The sequence below is a fragment of the Ranitomeya imitator genome, chromosome 2 (assembly GCF_032444005.1).
Source record: "Ranitomeya imitator isolate aRanImi1 chromosome 2, aRanImi1.pri, whole genome shotgun sequence".
NCBI lineage: Eukaryota > Metazoa > Chordata > Amphibia > Anura > Dendrobatidae > Ranitomeya > Ranitomeya imitator.
The window spans coordinates 254,335,862-254,352,799 of NC_091283.1; the positions used below are offsets into that span (position 1 = coordinate 254,335,862).

Consider the following 16,938-nt stretch of genomic DNA (forward strand, 5'->3'; position numbering starts at 1 on the left):
TAACAGCTATTTTTAAGGGGTTAAATGCCTTTGTGCCACTAATCTAACACCTGATTTACATACCTACTGATGCCCCACATGAAATCCATGTCACTCCAGCCTGGCACAAATGGGTTCTGGGCATCAGAACTGGCATCAAAGTGGGCAAATCACCCATTTTCACAGATTTGAATAAGTAACAACTATTTTTAAGGGGTTAAATGCCTTTGTGCCACTGATATAACACCTGATTTACATACCTACTGATGCCCCACATGAAATCCATGTCACTCCAGCCTGGCACAAATGGGTTCTGGGCATCAAAACTGGCATCAAAGTACTCAAATCACCAATTTTCATAGATTTGAATAAGTAACAGCTATTTTTGAGGGGTTAAATGCCTTTGTGCCACTGATATAACACCTGATTTACATACCTACAATAGCTGTTACTTATTCAAATCTGTGAAAATGGGCGATTTGCCCCCTTTGATGCCAGTTTTGATGCCCAGAACCCATTTGTGCCAGGCTGGAGTGACATGGATTTCATGTGGGGCATCAGTAGGTATGTAAATCAGGTGTTATATCAATGGCACAAAGGCATTTAACCCCTTAAAAATAGCTGTTACTTATTCGCATGTGTGAAAATTGGTTCTCTGCCCACTTTGATGCCAGTTTTGATGCCCAGAACCCATTTGTGCCAGGCTGGAGTGACATGGATTTCATGTGGGGCATCAGTAGTTATGTAAATTAGGTGTTAGATCAGTGGCACAAAGGCATTTAACCCCTTAAAAATAGCTGTTACTTATTCAAATCTGTGAAAATGGGTGATTTGCCCACTTTGATGCCAGTTTTGATGCCCAGAACCCATTTGTGCCAGGCTGGAGTGACATGGATTTCATGTGGGGCATCAGTAGGTATGTAAATCAGGTGTTATATCAATGGCACAAAGGCATTTAACCCCTTAAAAATAGCTGTTACTTATTCGCATGTGTGAAAATTGGTTCTCTGCCCACTTTGATGCCAGTTTTGATGCCCAGAACCCATTTGTGCCAGGCTGGAGTGACATGTATTTCATGTGGGGCATCAGTAGTTATGTAAATCAGGTGTTAGATCAGTGGCACAAAGCTATTTAACCCCTTAAAAATAGCTGTTACTTATTCAAATCTGTGAAAATGGGCGATTTGCCCCCTTTGATGCCAGTTTTGATGCCCAGAACCCATTTGTGCCAGGCTGGAGTGACATGGATTTCATGTGGGGCATCAGTAGGTATGTAAATCAGGTGTTATATCAGTGGCACAAAGGCATTTAACCCCTCAAAAATAGCTGTTACTTATTCAAATCTATGAAAATTGGTGATTTGAGTACTTTGATGCCAGTTCTGATGCCCAGAACCCATTTGTGCCAGGCTGGAGTGACATGGATTTCATGTGGGGCATCAGTAGGTATGTAAATCAGGTGTTATATCAGTGGCACAAAGGCATTTAACCCCTTAAAAATAGTTGTTACTTATTCAAATCTGTGAAAATGGGTGATTTGCCCACTTTGATGCCAGTTCTGATGCCCAGAACCCATTTGTGCCAGGCTGGAGTGACATGGATTTCATGTGGGGCATCAGTAGGTATGTAAATCAGGTGTTAGATTAGTGGCACAAAGGCATTTAACCCCTTAAAAATAGCTGTTACTTTTTCAAATCTGTGAAAATGTGCAATTTGCCCCCTTTGATGCCAGTTCTGATGCCCAGAACCCATTTGTGCCAGGCTGGAGTGACATGGATTTCATGTGGGGCATCAGTAGGTATGTAAATCAGGTGTTATATCAGTGGCAGAAAGGCATTTAACCCCTCAAAAATAGCCGTTACTTATTCAAATCTATGAAAATTGGTGATTTGAGTACTTTGATGCCCGTTTTGATGCCCAGAACCCATTTGTGCCAGGCTGGAGTGACATGGATTTCATGTGGGGCATCAGTAGGTATGTAAATCAGGTGTTATATTAGTGGCACAAAGGCATTTAACCCCTCAAAAATAGCTGTTACTTATTCAAATCTATGAAAATTGGTGATTTGAGTACTTTGATGCCAGTTCTGATGCCCAGAACCCATTTGTGCCAGGCTGGAGTGACATGGATTTCATGTGGGGCATCAGTAGGTATGTAAATCAGGTGTTATATCAGTGGCAGAAAGGCATTTAACCCCTCAAAAATAGCCGTTACTTATTCAAATCTATGAAAATTGGTGATTTGAGTACTTTGATGCCAGTTTTGATGCCCAGAACCCATTTGTGCCAGGCTGGAGTGACATGGATTTCATGTGGGGCATCAGTAGGTATGTAAATCAGGTGTTATATCAGTGGCAGAAAGGCATTTAACCCCTCAAAAATAGCCGTTACTTATTCAAATCTATGAAAATTGGTGATTTGAGTACTTTGATGCCAGTTTTGATGCCCAGAACCCATTTGTGCCAGGCTGGAGTGACATGGATTTCATGTGGGGCATCAGTAGGTATGTAAATCAGGTGTTAGATTAGTGGCACAAAGGCATTTAACCCCTTAAAAATAGCTGTTACTTATTCAAATCTGTGAAAATGTGCAATTTGCCCACTTTGATGCCAGTTCTGATGCCCAGAACCCATTTGTGCCAGGCTGGAGTGACATGGATTTCATGTGGGGCATCAGTAGGTATGTAAATCAGGTGTTAGATTAGTGGCACAAAGGCATTTAACCCCTTAAAAATAGCTGTTACTTTTTCAAATCTGTGAAAATGTGCAATTTGCCCCCTTTGATGCCAGTTCTGATGCCCAGAACCCATTTGTGCCAGGCTGGAGTGACATGGATTTCATGTGGGGCATCAGTAGGTATGTAAATCAGGTGTTATATCAGTGGCAGAAAGGCATTTAACCCCTCAAAAATAGCCGTTACTTATTCAAATCTATGAAAATTGGTGATTTGAGTACTTTGATGCCAGTTTTGATGCCCAGAACCCATTTGTGCCAGGCTGGAGTGACATGGATTTCATGTGGGGCATCAGTAGGTATGTAAATCAGGTGTTATATCAGTGGCACAAAGGCATTTAACCCCTCAAAAATAGCTGTTACTTATTCAAATCTATGAAAATTGGTGATTTGAGTACTTTGATGCCAGTTCTGATGCCCAGAACCCATTTGTGCCAGGCTGGAGTGACATGGATTTCATGTGGGGCATCAGTAAGTATGTAAATCAGGTGTTATATCAGTGGCAGAAAGGCATTTAACCCCTCAAAAATAGCCGTTACTTATTCAAATCTATGAAAATTGGTGATTTGAGTACTTTGATGCCAGTTTTGATGCCTAGAACCCATTTGTGCCAGGCTGGAGTGACATGGATTTCATGTGGGGCATCAGTAGGTATGTAAATCAGGTGTTATATCAGTGGCACAAAGGCATTTAACCCCTCAAAAATAGCTGTTACTTATTCAAATCTATGAAAATTGGTGATTTGAGTACTTTGATGCCAGTTTTGATGCCCAGAACCCATTTGTGCCAGGCTGGAGTGACATGGATTTCATGTGGGGCATCAGTAGGTATGTAAATCAGGTGTTATATCAGTGGCACAAAGGCATTTAACCCCTTAAAAATAGCCGTTACTTATTCGCATGTGTGAAAATTGGTTCTCTGCCCACTTTGATGCCAGTTTTGATGCCCAGAACCCATTTGTGCCAGGCTGGAGTGACATGGATTTCATGTGGGGCATCAGTAAATATGTAAATCAGGTGTTAAATCAGTGGCACAAAGGCATTTAACCCCTTCAATACCATACCTCAGTGCCCACTTTGATGCCCATTTTTGTGCCAGCCTACTAAATTTTGTATCTGTTTTTAAGTGTATTCACAAAAGGACACATGACCGCATATTATTATATACTCAGAATGGTTTATTTTTATACCAAAACCTGAAAAAAAACAGAAAATAAAAAATAGCCGAATAAGAAACTGCTGAATAAGGGTATGTGTCCACTTTCAGGATGGCCGGCGGTTTAGCCTGAGCGGCAAACCCGCTCTGCGCTAAGCCCCGCCCCCTTAAGTGACGCGCTGATGCCAGCTGTGTTCACAGCACACATCCGACATCATCGCTCCCCACCATAGGGCCCTGTGCTATATCTTGCGGCGACGCAGCGTCGCCGCAAGATATACGGACATGCTGCGATCTGAAAAGACGCGCAGCATGTCCGGAGTCGCAGGGCCGCCGCGTGCGTGTTACCACGCATAGTGGAGATGGGATTTCATTAAATCCCCTCCACTATGCTGTAACATCTGGACGCTGCGTGTCTGACGCTGCGGCTCTATGCAGCGTCAGACACGCAGCGTTTCCTGATCGTGGACACATACCCTAAGAAACCAACTTCAGCATCGTGGAGAAGTCTCCATGTAGCGTCTTCACTGCGGATCACGTGACCCCTGACTCCTCCCCCCTGTGACCTCATCACAGGTCCTGTGCGCACAGAGCAGCCATATATGTGGAGTGCGGCTCTGCAGGTGGAGGTATGTGGAGATTCCCCATTACTGAGCGCGGGGACATTAACCCCTTCTGCACCGAGACTCTTTATAAGAATCATAACGTTGTTGTTCTGTTTCCTGTAATAGATACATACGAGCCAACTATGGAGGACAGGAAGTGAGGGAGCGGATTGTTCTCCTAGTACAGGGCCCCTTTCTTGGCCCCACACAGTGTAATGCCCCCATTATGCCCTGTAAGCAGGGTTCTGCCCCACACCCAGCTGCCTCGGGCACTTTACCATGAGCTGGTACCTCAGATTCTTCCCCGCACCCCTTTCCTTTGTTGGCGCCAAATCTGTTCTGCCTTTGGGGCTCCGGCCTTTATAATATCAGTAACTGCGTCATCAAGGTCTCCTGACCAGGTGCACCCTCTAGACTCTTCCCTCCGGAAACCCTCCCTCTTCCCATTGATGTCACATGGTCCCGTCTGGACGGCAGATAGCAGTCTGTACAAATGCAGCACAGCCCTGAGGAGTCTTTTTTATGACTCTCCTTTTTACACCCCTTATGTAATATATATGATGGCGCTCACACAGTGTAATGTTTCCACAGTACTGGCAGCTCTCGTAAAAAGGTATTTTCACAGTACCGCAATACCGCCACACAGTATAATGTTCTCATAGTACCGCCATACCCCCACACACAGTATAATGTTCTCATAGTACCGCAATACCCCCACACACAGTATAATGTTCTCATAGTACCGCAATACCGCCACACACAGTATAATGTTCTCATAGTACCGCCATACCCCCACACAGTATAATGTTCTCATAGTACCGCAATACCGCCACACACAGTATAATGTTCTCATAGTACCGCAATACCGCCACACACAGTATAATGTTCTCATAGTACCGCCATACCCCCACACAGTATAATGTTCTCATAGTACCGCAATACCGCCACACACAGTATAATGTTCTCATAGTACCGCAATACCGCCACACACAGTATAATGTTCTCATAGTACCGCAATACCGCCACACACAGTATAATGTTCTCATAGTACCGCCATACCCCCACACAGTATAATGTTCTCATAGTACCGCAATACCGCCACACACAGTATAATGTTCTCATAGTACCGCCATACCCCAACACACAGTATAATGTTCTCATAGTACCGCAATACCGCCACACACAGTATAATGTTCTCATAGTACCGCAATACCGCCACACACAGTATAATGTTCTCATAGTACCGCAATACCGCCACACACAGTATAATGTTCTCATAGTACCGCCATACCCCCACACACAGTATAATGTTCTCATAGTACCGCAATACCGCCACACACAGTATAATGTTCTCATAGTACCGCAATACCGCCACACACAGTATAATGTTCTCATAGTACCGCCATACCCCCACACACAGTATAATGTTCTCATAGTACCGCAATACCGCCACACACAGTATAATGTTCTCATAGTACCGCAATACCGCCACACACAGTATAATGTTCTCATAGTACCGCAATACCGCCACACACAGTATAATGTTCTCATAGTACCGCAATACCGCCACACACAGTATAATGTTCTCATAGTACCGCCATACCCCCACACAGTATAATGTTCTCATAGTACCGCAATACCGCCACACACAGTATAATGTTCTCATAGTACCGCCATACCCCAACACACAGTATAATGTTCTCATAGTACCGCAATACCGCCACACACAGTATAATGTTCTCATAGTACCGCAATACCGCCACACACAGTATAATGTTCTCATAGTACCGCAATACCGCCACACACAGTATAATGTTCTCATAGTACCGCCATACCCCCACACACAGTATAATGTTCTCATAGTACCGCAATACCGCCACACACAGTATAATGTTCTCATAGTACCGCAATACCGCCACACACAGTATAATGTTCTCATAGTACCGCCATACCCCCACACACAGTATAATGTTCTCATAGTACCGCAATACCGCCACACACAGTATAATGTTCTCATAGTACCGCCATACCCCCACACACAGTATAATGTTCCCATAGTACCGCCATCCCCCCACACACAGTATCATGTTCTCATAGTACCGCTATACCCCCACACACAGTATAATGTCCCCACAGTACCGCCATTCCCCCCTCTTTCTAATGTTCCCACAGTACTGCCCCCTACATGCACAATATGGTACCATCCACCTCACTGACTACCTCCAACCACCGACAATTAATAAATACTCACTTAGCCTCATTCTTGGTGCAAATACTAATGAACCCAGGATCTATGAGATATTTATTATTTATTATTATTATTATTTATTGTTATAGCGCCATTTATTCCATGGCGCTTTACATGTGAGGAGGGGTATACATAATGAAAACAAGTACAATAATCTTAACCCCTTAGCGACTGCCGATACGCCTTTTAACGGCGGCCGCTAAGGGTACTTAAACCACAGCGCCGTTAATTAACGGCGCTGTGGAAAAAGTCAATAGCGCCCCCCACAGGCCGATTTTCTCCGGGGTCTCGGCTGCCGGGGGTAGCCGAGACGCCAGAGAACATGATTCGGGGGTTTTTTAACCCACCCCGCATTTGCGATCGCCGGTAATTAACCGTTTACCGGCGATCGCAAAAAAAAAAAAAAAAAAAAAGCGATCTCTTTTTAATTTCTCTGTCCTCCGATGTGATCGCACATCGGAGGACAGAGAAAAGGGGTCTTAGGTGGCCCCCCAATACTCACCTAGCTCCCCCGATGCTCCTCGTGTCTCCCGGTGGGCGCCGCCATCTTCAAAATGGCGGGCGCATGCGCAGTGCGCCCGCCGGCCGGCAACGGGAGAATCTTTGGGGTCTCGGCTGCCGGGGGTAGCCGAGACCCCAAAGAACACGATCGGGGTCGGTATTACCGACCCCTGTTTTGCGATCGCCGGTAATTAACTGTTTACCGGCGACCGCAAAAAAAAAAAAAAAAGTAAAGTGTAATTCTCTGTCCTCTGATGTGATCGCACATCAGAGGACAGAGAAATAGGGGGATTCGGGGACCCTAGCATACTCACCTAGGTCCCTGGATCCTCTTGCTGCTCCTCCTGGCCGCCGGCAGAAGAACATGGCGGACGCATGCCCAGTGCGCCCGCCATCTGTCTCCATCTGCCGGCCGGCAGGAGAACAGCAGTTAGGGCTAAAATTAGGGTTAGGGGTAGGGTTAGGGTTAGGGGTAGGGTTAGGGCTAGGGTTAGGTTAGGGGTAGGGTTAGGGGTAGGGTTAGGTTAGGGGTAGGGTTAGGTTAGGGGTAGGGTTAGGGTTGGGGCTAAATTTAGGGTTAGGGTTGGGGCTAAATTTAGGGTTAGGGTTGGGGCTAAATTTAGGGTTAGGCTTCTTTCACACTTACGTCGGTACGGGGCCGTCGCAATGCGTCGGCCCGACATACCGACGCACGTTGTGAAAATTGTGCACAACGTGGGCAGCAGCTGTAGTTTTTCAACGCATCCGCTGCCCAATCTATGTCCTGGGGAGGAGGGGGCGGAGTTACGGCCACGCATGCGCGGTCAGAAATGGCGGATGCGACGTACAAAAAAACATTTCATTGAACGTTTTTTTGTGCCGACGCTCCGCCAAAACACAACTGATCCAGTGCACGACGGACGCGACGTGTGGCCATCCGTCACGATCCGTCGGCAATACAAGTCTATGGGCAAAAAACGCATCCTGCGGGCACATTTGCAGGATCCGTTTCTTGTCCAAAACGACGGATTGCGACGGAATGCCAAACGACGCAAGTGTGAAAGTAGCCTTAGGGCTAGGGTTAGGGTTGGGGCTAAAGTTAGGGCTAGGGTTGGGGCTAAAGTTAGGGTTAGAGCTGGGATTAGGGTTAGGGTTTGGATTAGGGTTGGTATTAGGGTTAGGGTTGGCATTAGGGTTACGCTTGGGATTAGGGTTAGGTTTGGGATTAGGGTTAAGGTTAGGGTTGTGATTAGGGGTGTATTGGGATTAGGGTTAGGTTTGAGGTTAGGGTTGAGATTAGGATTAGGGGTGTGTTGGATTTAGGGTTTTGATTAGGGTTATGGTTAGGGTTGACATTAGGGTTGTTTTGGGGTAAGGGTTGTGATTATGGTTAGGGTTAGTGATTAGGATTATGGATCAGGTTGGGATTAGGGTTAGGGGTGTGTTGGGGTTAGGGTTGGAGCTAGAATTGGGGGGTTTCCACTGTTTAGGTGCATCAGGGGGTCTCCAAACACGACAGCCAATTTTGCGCTCAAAAAGTCAAATGGTGCTCCCTCCCTTCTGAGCTCTGCCGTGCGCCCAAACAGTGGGTTACCCCCACATATGGGGCATCAGCGTACTCGGGATAAATTGGATAACAACTATTGCAGTCCAATTTCTCCTGTTACCCTTGTGAAAATAAAAACTTGGGGGCTACAATATCTTTTTTGTGGAAAAAAAAAATATTTTTTATTTTCACGACTCTGCATTCTAAACTTCTGTGAAGCACTTGGGCATTCAAAGTTCTCACCACACATCTAGATAAGTTCCTTGGGGGGTCTAGTTTCCAAAATGGGGTCACTTGTGGGGGGTTTCTACTGGTTAGGTACATCAGGGGCTCTGCAAACGCAAGATAATACCCGCAGACCATTCTATCAAAGTCTGCATTCCAAAACGGCGCTCCTTCCTTCCGAGCTCTGCCGTGCGCCCAAACAGTGGTTTACCCCCACATATGGGGTACCAGCATACTCAGGACAAATTGGACAACAACTTTTGGGGTCCAATTTCTCTTGTTACCCTTGTGAAAATAAAAACTTGGGGGCTAAAAAATCTTTTTTGTGGAAAAAAAAATATTTTTTATTTTTACGGCTCTGCATTCTAAACTTCTGTGAAGCACATGGGGGTTCAAAGTGCTCGCCACACATCTAGATAAGTTCCTTAAGGGGTCTAGTTTCCAAAATGGTGTCACTTGTGGGGGGTTTCCACTGTTTAGGCACATCAGGGGCTCTCCAAACGCGACATGGCGTCCAATCTCAATTCCAGCCAATTCTACATTGAAAAAGTAAAACGGCACTCCTTCTCTTCCAAGCTCTGCGGTGCGCCCTAACAGTGGTTTAGCCCCACATATTGGGTATCAGCGTACTCAGGAGAAATTGCACAACAACTTTTGTGGTCTAATTTCTCCTGTTACCCTTGTGAAAATAAAAATTTGTGGGCGAAAAGATCATTTTTGTGTAAACAAAAGCGATTTTTTATTTTCACGGCTCTACGTTATAAACTTCTGTGAATCACTTGGGGGTTCAAAGTGCTCACCACACATCTAGATAAGTTCCTTAAGGGGTCTAGTTTCCAAAATGGTGTCACTTGTGGGGAGTTTCCACTGTTTAGGCACATCAGGGGCTCTCTAAACGTGACATGGCGTCCGATCTCAATTCCAGCCAATTCTGCATTGAAAAAGTCAAACGGCGCTCCTTCACTTCTAAGTTCTGCGGTGCGCCCTAACAGTGGTTTACCCCCACATATGGGGTATTGGCGTATTCAGGAGAAATTGCATAACAAAATTTATGGTTACATTTCTGTTTTTACACTTGTGAAAATAAAAAAAATGGTTCTGAATTAAGATGTTTGCAAAAAAAAGTTAAATGTTCATTTTTTCCTTCCACATTGTTTCAGTTCCTGTGAAGCATGTAAAGGGTTAATAAACTTCTTGAATGTGGTTTTGAGAACCTTGAGGGGTGTAGTTTTTAGAATGGTGTCACACTTCGTTATTTTCTATCATATAGACCCCTCAAAATGACTTCAAATGTGATGTGGTCCCTAAAAAAAAAATGGTGTTGTAAAAATGAGAAATTGCTGGTCAACTTTTAACCCTTATAACTCCCTAACAAAAAAAAATGTTGTTTCCAAAATTGTGCTGATGTAAAGTAGACATGTGGGAAATGTTATTTATTAACTATTTTTCGTGACATATCTCTCTGATTTAAGGGCATAAAAATACAAAGTTTGAAAATTGCAAAATTTTAAAAATTTTCGCCATATTTCCGTTTTTTTCATAAATAATCGCAAGTAATATCGAAGAAATGTTACCACTAACATGAAGTACAATATGTCACGAAAAAACAATCTCAGAATCAGCGGGATTTGAAGCTTTCCAGAGTTATAACCTCATAAAGTGACAGTGGTCAGAATTGCAAAAATTGGCCTGGTCATTAAGTACCAAATTGGCTCTGTCACTAAGGGGTTAAACAATACAAGTCATAACTGGTACAGGAGGAATGAGGACCCTGCCCGCGAAGGCTCACAATCTACAAGGGATGGGTGAGAATACAGTAGGTGAGGGTAGATATGGTCATGCAGCGGTTTGGTCGATCGGTGGTAGCTGCAGGTTGTAGGCTTGTCTGAAGAGGTGGGTCTTCAGGTTCTTTTTGAAGGTTTCGATGGTAGGCAAGAGTCTGATGTGTTGTGGTAGAGGGTTCCAGAGTAGGGGTGATACGCGAGAGAAATCTTGTATACAATTGTGGGAAGAGGAGATAAGAGGGGAGTAGAGTAGGAGATCTTGTGAGGATCGGAGGTTGCGGGTAGGTAAGTACCGGGAGACGAGGTCACAGATGTATGGAGGAGACAGGTTGTGGATGGCTTTGTACGTCATGGTTAGGGTTTTGTAGTGGAGTCTCTGGGCAATGGGGAGCCAGTGAAGGGATTGACAGAGGGGAGAGGCCGGGGAATAGCGGGGGGACAGGTGGATTAGTCGGGCAGCAGAGTTTAGAATAGATTGGAGGGGTGCGAGAGTGTTAGAGGGGAGGCCACAGAGCAGAAGGTTGCAGTAGTCAAGGCGAGAGATGATGAGGGCATGGACTACCATACGATAGTTGGATAGGCAGGAGTGTATCATCCATAAAGGTAGCTCACTCGGTTGCTATGATGCCTATGAATTGACAGGGCTCGGTGGGGTGTGGTATTGTCACCCTCTCCTTCCCATCATGACAATTTCAGCGATATCCACATTCCACTATCCTTTGGGGTTCTGCTCTGAGGCAAGATAGTATTCCTATTTCCATCTATAGAGGTATTTAGTCCTCCGGCTGTGACGAGGTGTCTAGGGTTTGTTAGGCACACCCCACGGCTACTTCTAGTTGCGGTGTCAGATCAGGATTTGCGGTCAGTACAGTTACCACCTACTCCACTGAAAGTTATTCATGCGGCTCCAAGGTCACCGGATCATAACAGTACAACAGGACAATAATGAGTTAAATGCATCTCAGAAGAAGGGAAGAAAGGTGTTGAGCAATTTTTTTTTCTGTAGTCTGCTTTGCCTTCTCTTCCCTCTTTATCTCTAGGTGGCTGAAGAGTCTTGTGTTAGCATGAATGTTCAGGAATTAGCTTCTCGTGTAGACCAGCTTGCTGCTAGGGTACAGGGTATTTCTGATTATATTGTTCAGACTCCTGTTTTAGAGCCGAAGATTCCTACTCCTGATTTGTTTTTTTGGTGACAGGTCCAAATTTTTGAGTTTTAAAAACAACTGTAAACTGTTTCTTGCTCTGAGACCTCAATCCTCTGGTGATTCCATTCAGCAGGTTAAAATCGTCATCTCCCTGCTGCGTGGCGATCCACAGGATTGGGCATTTTCCCTGGAATCTGGGAATCCGGCTTTGCTTAATGTAGACTCCTTTTTTCAAGCTTTAGGATTATTATATGATGAACCGAATTCTGTGGATCAAGCAGAGAAGACCTTGTTGGCCCTGTCTCAGGGTCAAGAGGCGGCAGAATTGTATTGTCAGAAATTTAGAAAATAGTCTGTGTTGACTAAATGGAATGATGATGCTTTGGCGGCAATTTTCAGAAAGGGTCTTTCTGAATCCGTTAAAGATGTTATGGTGGGGTTTCCCACGCCTTTTGGTCTGAGTGATTCTATGTCTCTGGCCATTCAGATTGATCGGTGCTTGCGGGAGCGCAGAACTGTGCGCGCTGTGGCGTTGTCCTCAGAGCAGATTCCTGAGCCAATGCAGTGTGATAGGATTCTGTCTACAACGGAACGTCAAGGATTCAGACGTCAGAATAGGTTGTGTTATTATTGTGGCGACGCTTTTCATGTCATTTCAGTCTGCCCTAAGCGGACAAAGAGGATCGCTAGTTCATTTACCATCAGCACTGTACAACCTAAATTTCTGTTATCTGTGTCCTTGATCTGCTCATTGTCATCATTTTCTGTCATTGCGTTTGTGGATTCAGGCGCCGCCTTGAACTTAATGGACTTTGAGTTTGCCAGGCGTTGTGGTTTTCCCTTGCAGCCTTTGCAGAACCCTATTCCTTTAAGGCGCATTGATGTTACACCCTTGGCTAAAAATAAGCCCCAGTTTTGGACACAGTTGACCATGCGCATGGCGCCAGCCCATCAGGAAGATTGTCGATTTCTGGTGTTGCATAATTTGCATGATGCTATCGTGCTGGGTTTTCCATGGTTGCAGGTACATAATCCTGTGTTGGATTGGAAGTCCATGTCTGTGACTAGTTGGGGTTGTCAGGGGGTTCATAATGATGTTCCTTTGATGTAAATCTCCTCTTCTTCCTCTTCTGAAATTCCAGAGTTTTTGTCTGATTTTCAGGATGTATTCGATGAGCCCAAGTCCAGCTTCCTTCCACCGCACAAGGACTGCGATTGTGCGATTGACTTGATTCCAGGCTGTAAGTTTCCTAAGGGTCGACTTTTCAACCTGTCTGTGCCTGAACATACCGCCATGCGGAGCTATATTAAGGAGTCTTTGGAGAAAGGGCATATTCGGCCATCTTCTTCACCGTTGGGAGCGGGATTCTTTTTTGTTGCTAAAAAAGATGGCTCCTTGAGACCCTGTATTGATTATCGCCTCTTGAATAAGATCACGGTCAAGTTTCAATACCCTTTACATTTGCTTACCGATTTATTTGCTAGGATTAAGGGAGCTAGTTGGTTTACGAAGATTGACCTTCGGTGGGCATATAATCTTGTTCATATTAAGCAGGATGATGAATGGAAAACTGCGTTTAACACGCCCGAAGGCCATTTTGAATACCTTGTGATGCCATTCGGGCTCACTAATGCTCCATCTGTTTTTCAGTCCTTCATGCATGATATCTTCCGGACTTATATTGATAAGTTCTTGATTGTATATTTGGACGATATTTTGATTTTTTCCGATGATTGGGAGTCTCATGTGGAACAGGTCAGGATAGTATTTCAGATCCTTCGTGACAATGCCCTGTTTGTGAAAGGGTCTAAGTGTCTCTTTGGGGTGCAGAAGGTTTCTTTTTTGGGCTTCATTTTTTCTCCCTCGTCTATAGAGATGGATCCGGTTAAGGTTCAGGCCATTCATGATTGGATTCAGCCCACATCCGTGAAGAGCCTTCAGAAATTTTGGGGTTTTGCAAATTTTTATCGCCATTGCATTGCTAATTTTTCCAGCGTGGTTAAACCCTTGACCGATTTGACGAAGAAAGGCGCTGATGTGGCGAAGTGGTTCTCTGAGGCTGTCTCTGCCTGTCAGGAGCTTAAACGTCGTTTTACTTCTGCTCTGGTGTTGCGCCAACCGGATGTTTCTCTTCCGTTTCAGGTTGAGGTTGACGCTTCTGAGATTGGGGCAGGGGCCGTTTTGTCTCAGAGGGATCCTGTTGGTTCCTTAATGAAACCGTGTGCCTTCTTTTCCCGTAAGTTTTTGCCTGCTGAACGCAATTATGATGTCGGCAATCAGGAGTTGTTGGCTATGAAGTGGGCGTTTGAGGAGTGGCGACATTGGCTTGAGGGAGCTAAGCATCGTATTGTGGTCTTGACCGATCATAAGAATTTGATTTACCTCGAGTCTGCCAAACGGCTGAATCCTAGACAGGCTCGATGGTCCTTGTTTTTTTCCCGTTTTGATTTCGTGGTCTCGTACCTTCCGGGTTCTAAGAACATTAAGGCTGATGCCCTCTCTAGGAGTTTTTTGCCTGATTCTCCTGAGGTCTTGGAACCGGTCGGTATTCTGAAAGAAGGGGTGGTCCTTTCTGCCATTTCCCCTGATTTACGATGGGTTCTTCAGGAATTTCAGGTTGACAGACCTGACCGCTGTCCTGTGGGGAAACTGTTTGTTCCTGACAGATGGACTAGTAGAGTGATTTCTGAGGTTCACTGTTCCGTGTTGGCTGGTCATTCTGGCATTTTTGGTACCAGAGACTTGGTTGGTAGGTCCTTTTGGTGGCCTTCTTTGTCACATGATGTGCGTTCTTTTGTGTAGTCCTGTGGGACTTGTGCGCGGGCCAAGCCTTGTTGCTTCCGTGCTAGTGGGTTGCTTTTGCCATTGCCGGTCCCTGAGAGGCCCTGGACGCATATTTCTATGGATTTTATTTCTGATCTTCCGGTTTCCCAGAGGATGTCGGTTATCTGGGTTGTTTGTGACCGGTTCTCTAAGATGGTTCATTTGGTGCCTTTGCCTAAATTGCCTTCCTCTTCGGATTTGGTTCCGTTGTTTTTTCAGCATGTGGTTCGTTTGCATGGTATTCCGGAGAATATTGTGTCCGACAGAGGTTCCCAGTTTGTTTCTAGGTTTTGGCTGGCCTTTTGTGCTAGGCTGTCTTTTTCTTCTGCCTTTCATCCTCAGACAAATGGTCAGACCGAGCGAACTAATCAGACTTTGGAGACTTATTTGAGATGCTTTGTGTCTGCTGATCAGGATGATTGGGTGGCTTTCTTGCCATTGGCTGAGTTTGCCCTTAATAATCGGGCTAGATCGGCTACTTTGGTTTCGCCTTTCTTTTGTAATTTTGGTTTTCATCCTCGTTTTTCTTCTGGGCAGGTTGAGCCTTCTGACTGTCCTGGTGTGGATTCTGTGGTTGACAGGCTGCAGCAGATTTGGGCTCATGTGGTGGACAATTTGGTGTTGTCTCAGGAGGAGGCTCAACGTTTTGCTAACTGTCGTCGGTGTGTTGGTTCCCGGCTTTGGGTTGGGGATCTGGTCTGGTTGTCTTCCCATCATGTTCCTATGAAGGTTTCTTCTCCTAAGTTTAAGCCTCGGTTTACTGGTCCTTACAGGATTTCTGAGATTATTAATCCGGTGTCTTTTCGACTGGCGCTTCCGGCCTCTTTTGCGATCCATAATGTCTTCCATAGATCTTTATTGCGGAAATATGTGGAGCCCGTTGTTCCCTCTGTTGATCCTCCGGCCACTGTGTTGGTTGATGGGGAGTTGGAATATGTTGTTGAGAAGATTTTGGATTCCCGTTTTTCGAGGCGGAGGCTTCAGTACCTTGTCAAATGGAAGGGTTATGGCCAGGAGGATTATTCTTGGGTTTTTGCCTCTGATGTCCATGCCGCTGATTTGGTTCGTGCCTTTCATCTGGCTCGTCCTGATCGGCCTGGGGGCTCTGGTGAGGGTTCGGTGACCCCTCCTCAAGGAAGGGGGGTACTGTTGTGAATTCTGCTTTTGGGCTCCCTCCGTAGGTGGTAATGCAGTTGTCCCTGGGCTGCAGTCCTGGTCAGGTGTATCTGCTGATTGCAATTCTGACTGGGGTATTTAGGTTTGCAGGATTCATTAGTCCTTGCCAGTTGTCAATGGTTTTTGGGAGGTGTTGGACCTCTGTCTGGTTTCTCCTGCTTAGCTGCCAATTCAACAAAGATAAGTGTCTGTTTTTTTTTTCTTTGGCACACATGCTGTGTGCTGGATTTTTTATTGTATTTCTGCTCTGTGTGTAGGATTCTCTGAAGTTGCAGATATACGTTCCACGTCTTTAGTTAGATGGAGGAATTTTTTGTATAATCTGCTGTGGATATTTTTGGAAGGGCTTTAATATTGACCGCACAGTATTCTGTCCTATCCTTTCCTATTTTAGCTAGAGTGGCCTCTTTTGCTAAATCCTGTTTTCTACCTGTGTGTCTTTCCTCTCCTACTCACAGTCAATATTCGTGGGGGGCTGCCTATCCTTATGGGTTCTGCTCTGAGGCAAGATAGTATTCCTATTTCCATCTATAGGGGTATTTAGTCCTCCGGCTGTGACGAGGTGTCTAGGGCTTGTTAGGCACATCCCACGGCTACTTCTAGTTGCGGTGTCAGATCAGGATTTGCGGTCAGTACAGTTACCACCTACTCCAGTGAAAGTTATTCATGCAGCTCCAAGGTCACCAGATCATAACAGTGGACTGTAAATGCCTCCATACTGAGTGGGGTTTTATTTTGTGTAGCAGATTGTGGTGGCCATAATTAGAGATGAGCAAATATGTTCGGAAAACAATCTCCAAACACAAATTCAGCACGAATATGGTACATTCGGATTCATGATCGGTAACACAAGCATTTTTCTTAAGATAGGAAAAAGTCGGTAACATGCGGTAATAGAGATAATAGAAGCCGGCAATACATGTGCCGCGTTTAGTAAAATCACAGCCACCAATGTGGGAGACTGGGGTTCAAATCCTGGCTCTGCACTGTTGGACATAATATACCAGTAGTGGTTCATAACACTTTAATAAACATGAGAGTG

The 16,938-nt window shown here is 45.2% G+C and overlaps 1 protein-coding gene across 2 annotated transcripts in view; it reads left to right on the top strand.

Annotated features, from left to right (window-relative positions):
- The first annotated feature begins 4,435 nt into the window (after nt 1-4,435).
- LOC138662957 (oocyte zinc finger protein XlCOF22-like) overlaps nt 4,436-16,938 on the top strand; it is a 69,048-nt gene continuing 56,545 nt past the window's right edge. For both annotated transcript variants that reach the window (XM_069748972.1, XM_069748973.1), the window contains exon 1: nt 4,436-4,492. In XM_069748972.1, the coding sequence (XP_069605073.1) occupies nt 4,466-4,492 (27 nt within the window). In that variant the 5' untranslated portion in view covers nt 4,436-4,465. The remainder of the gene's footprint in view (nt 4,493-16,938) is intronic.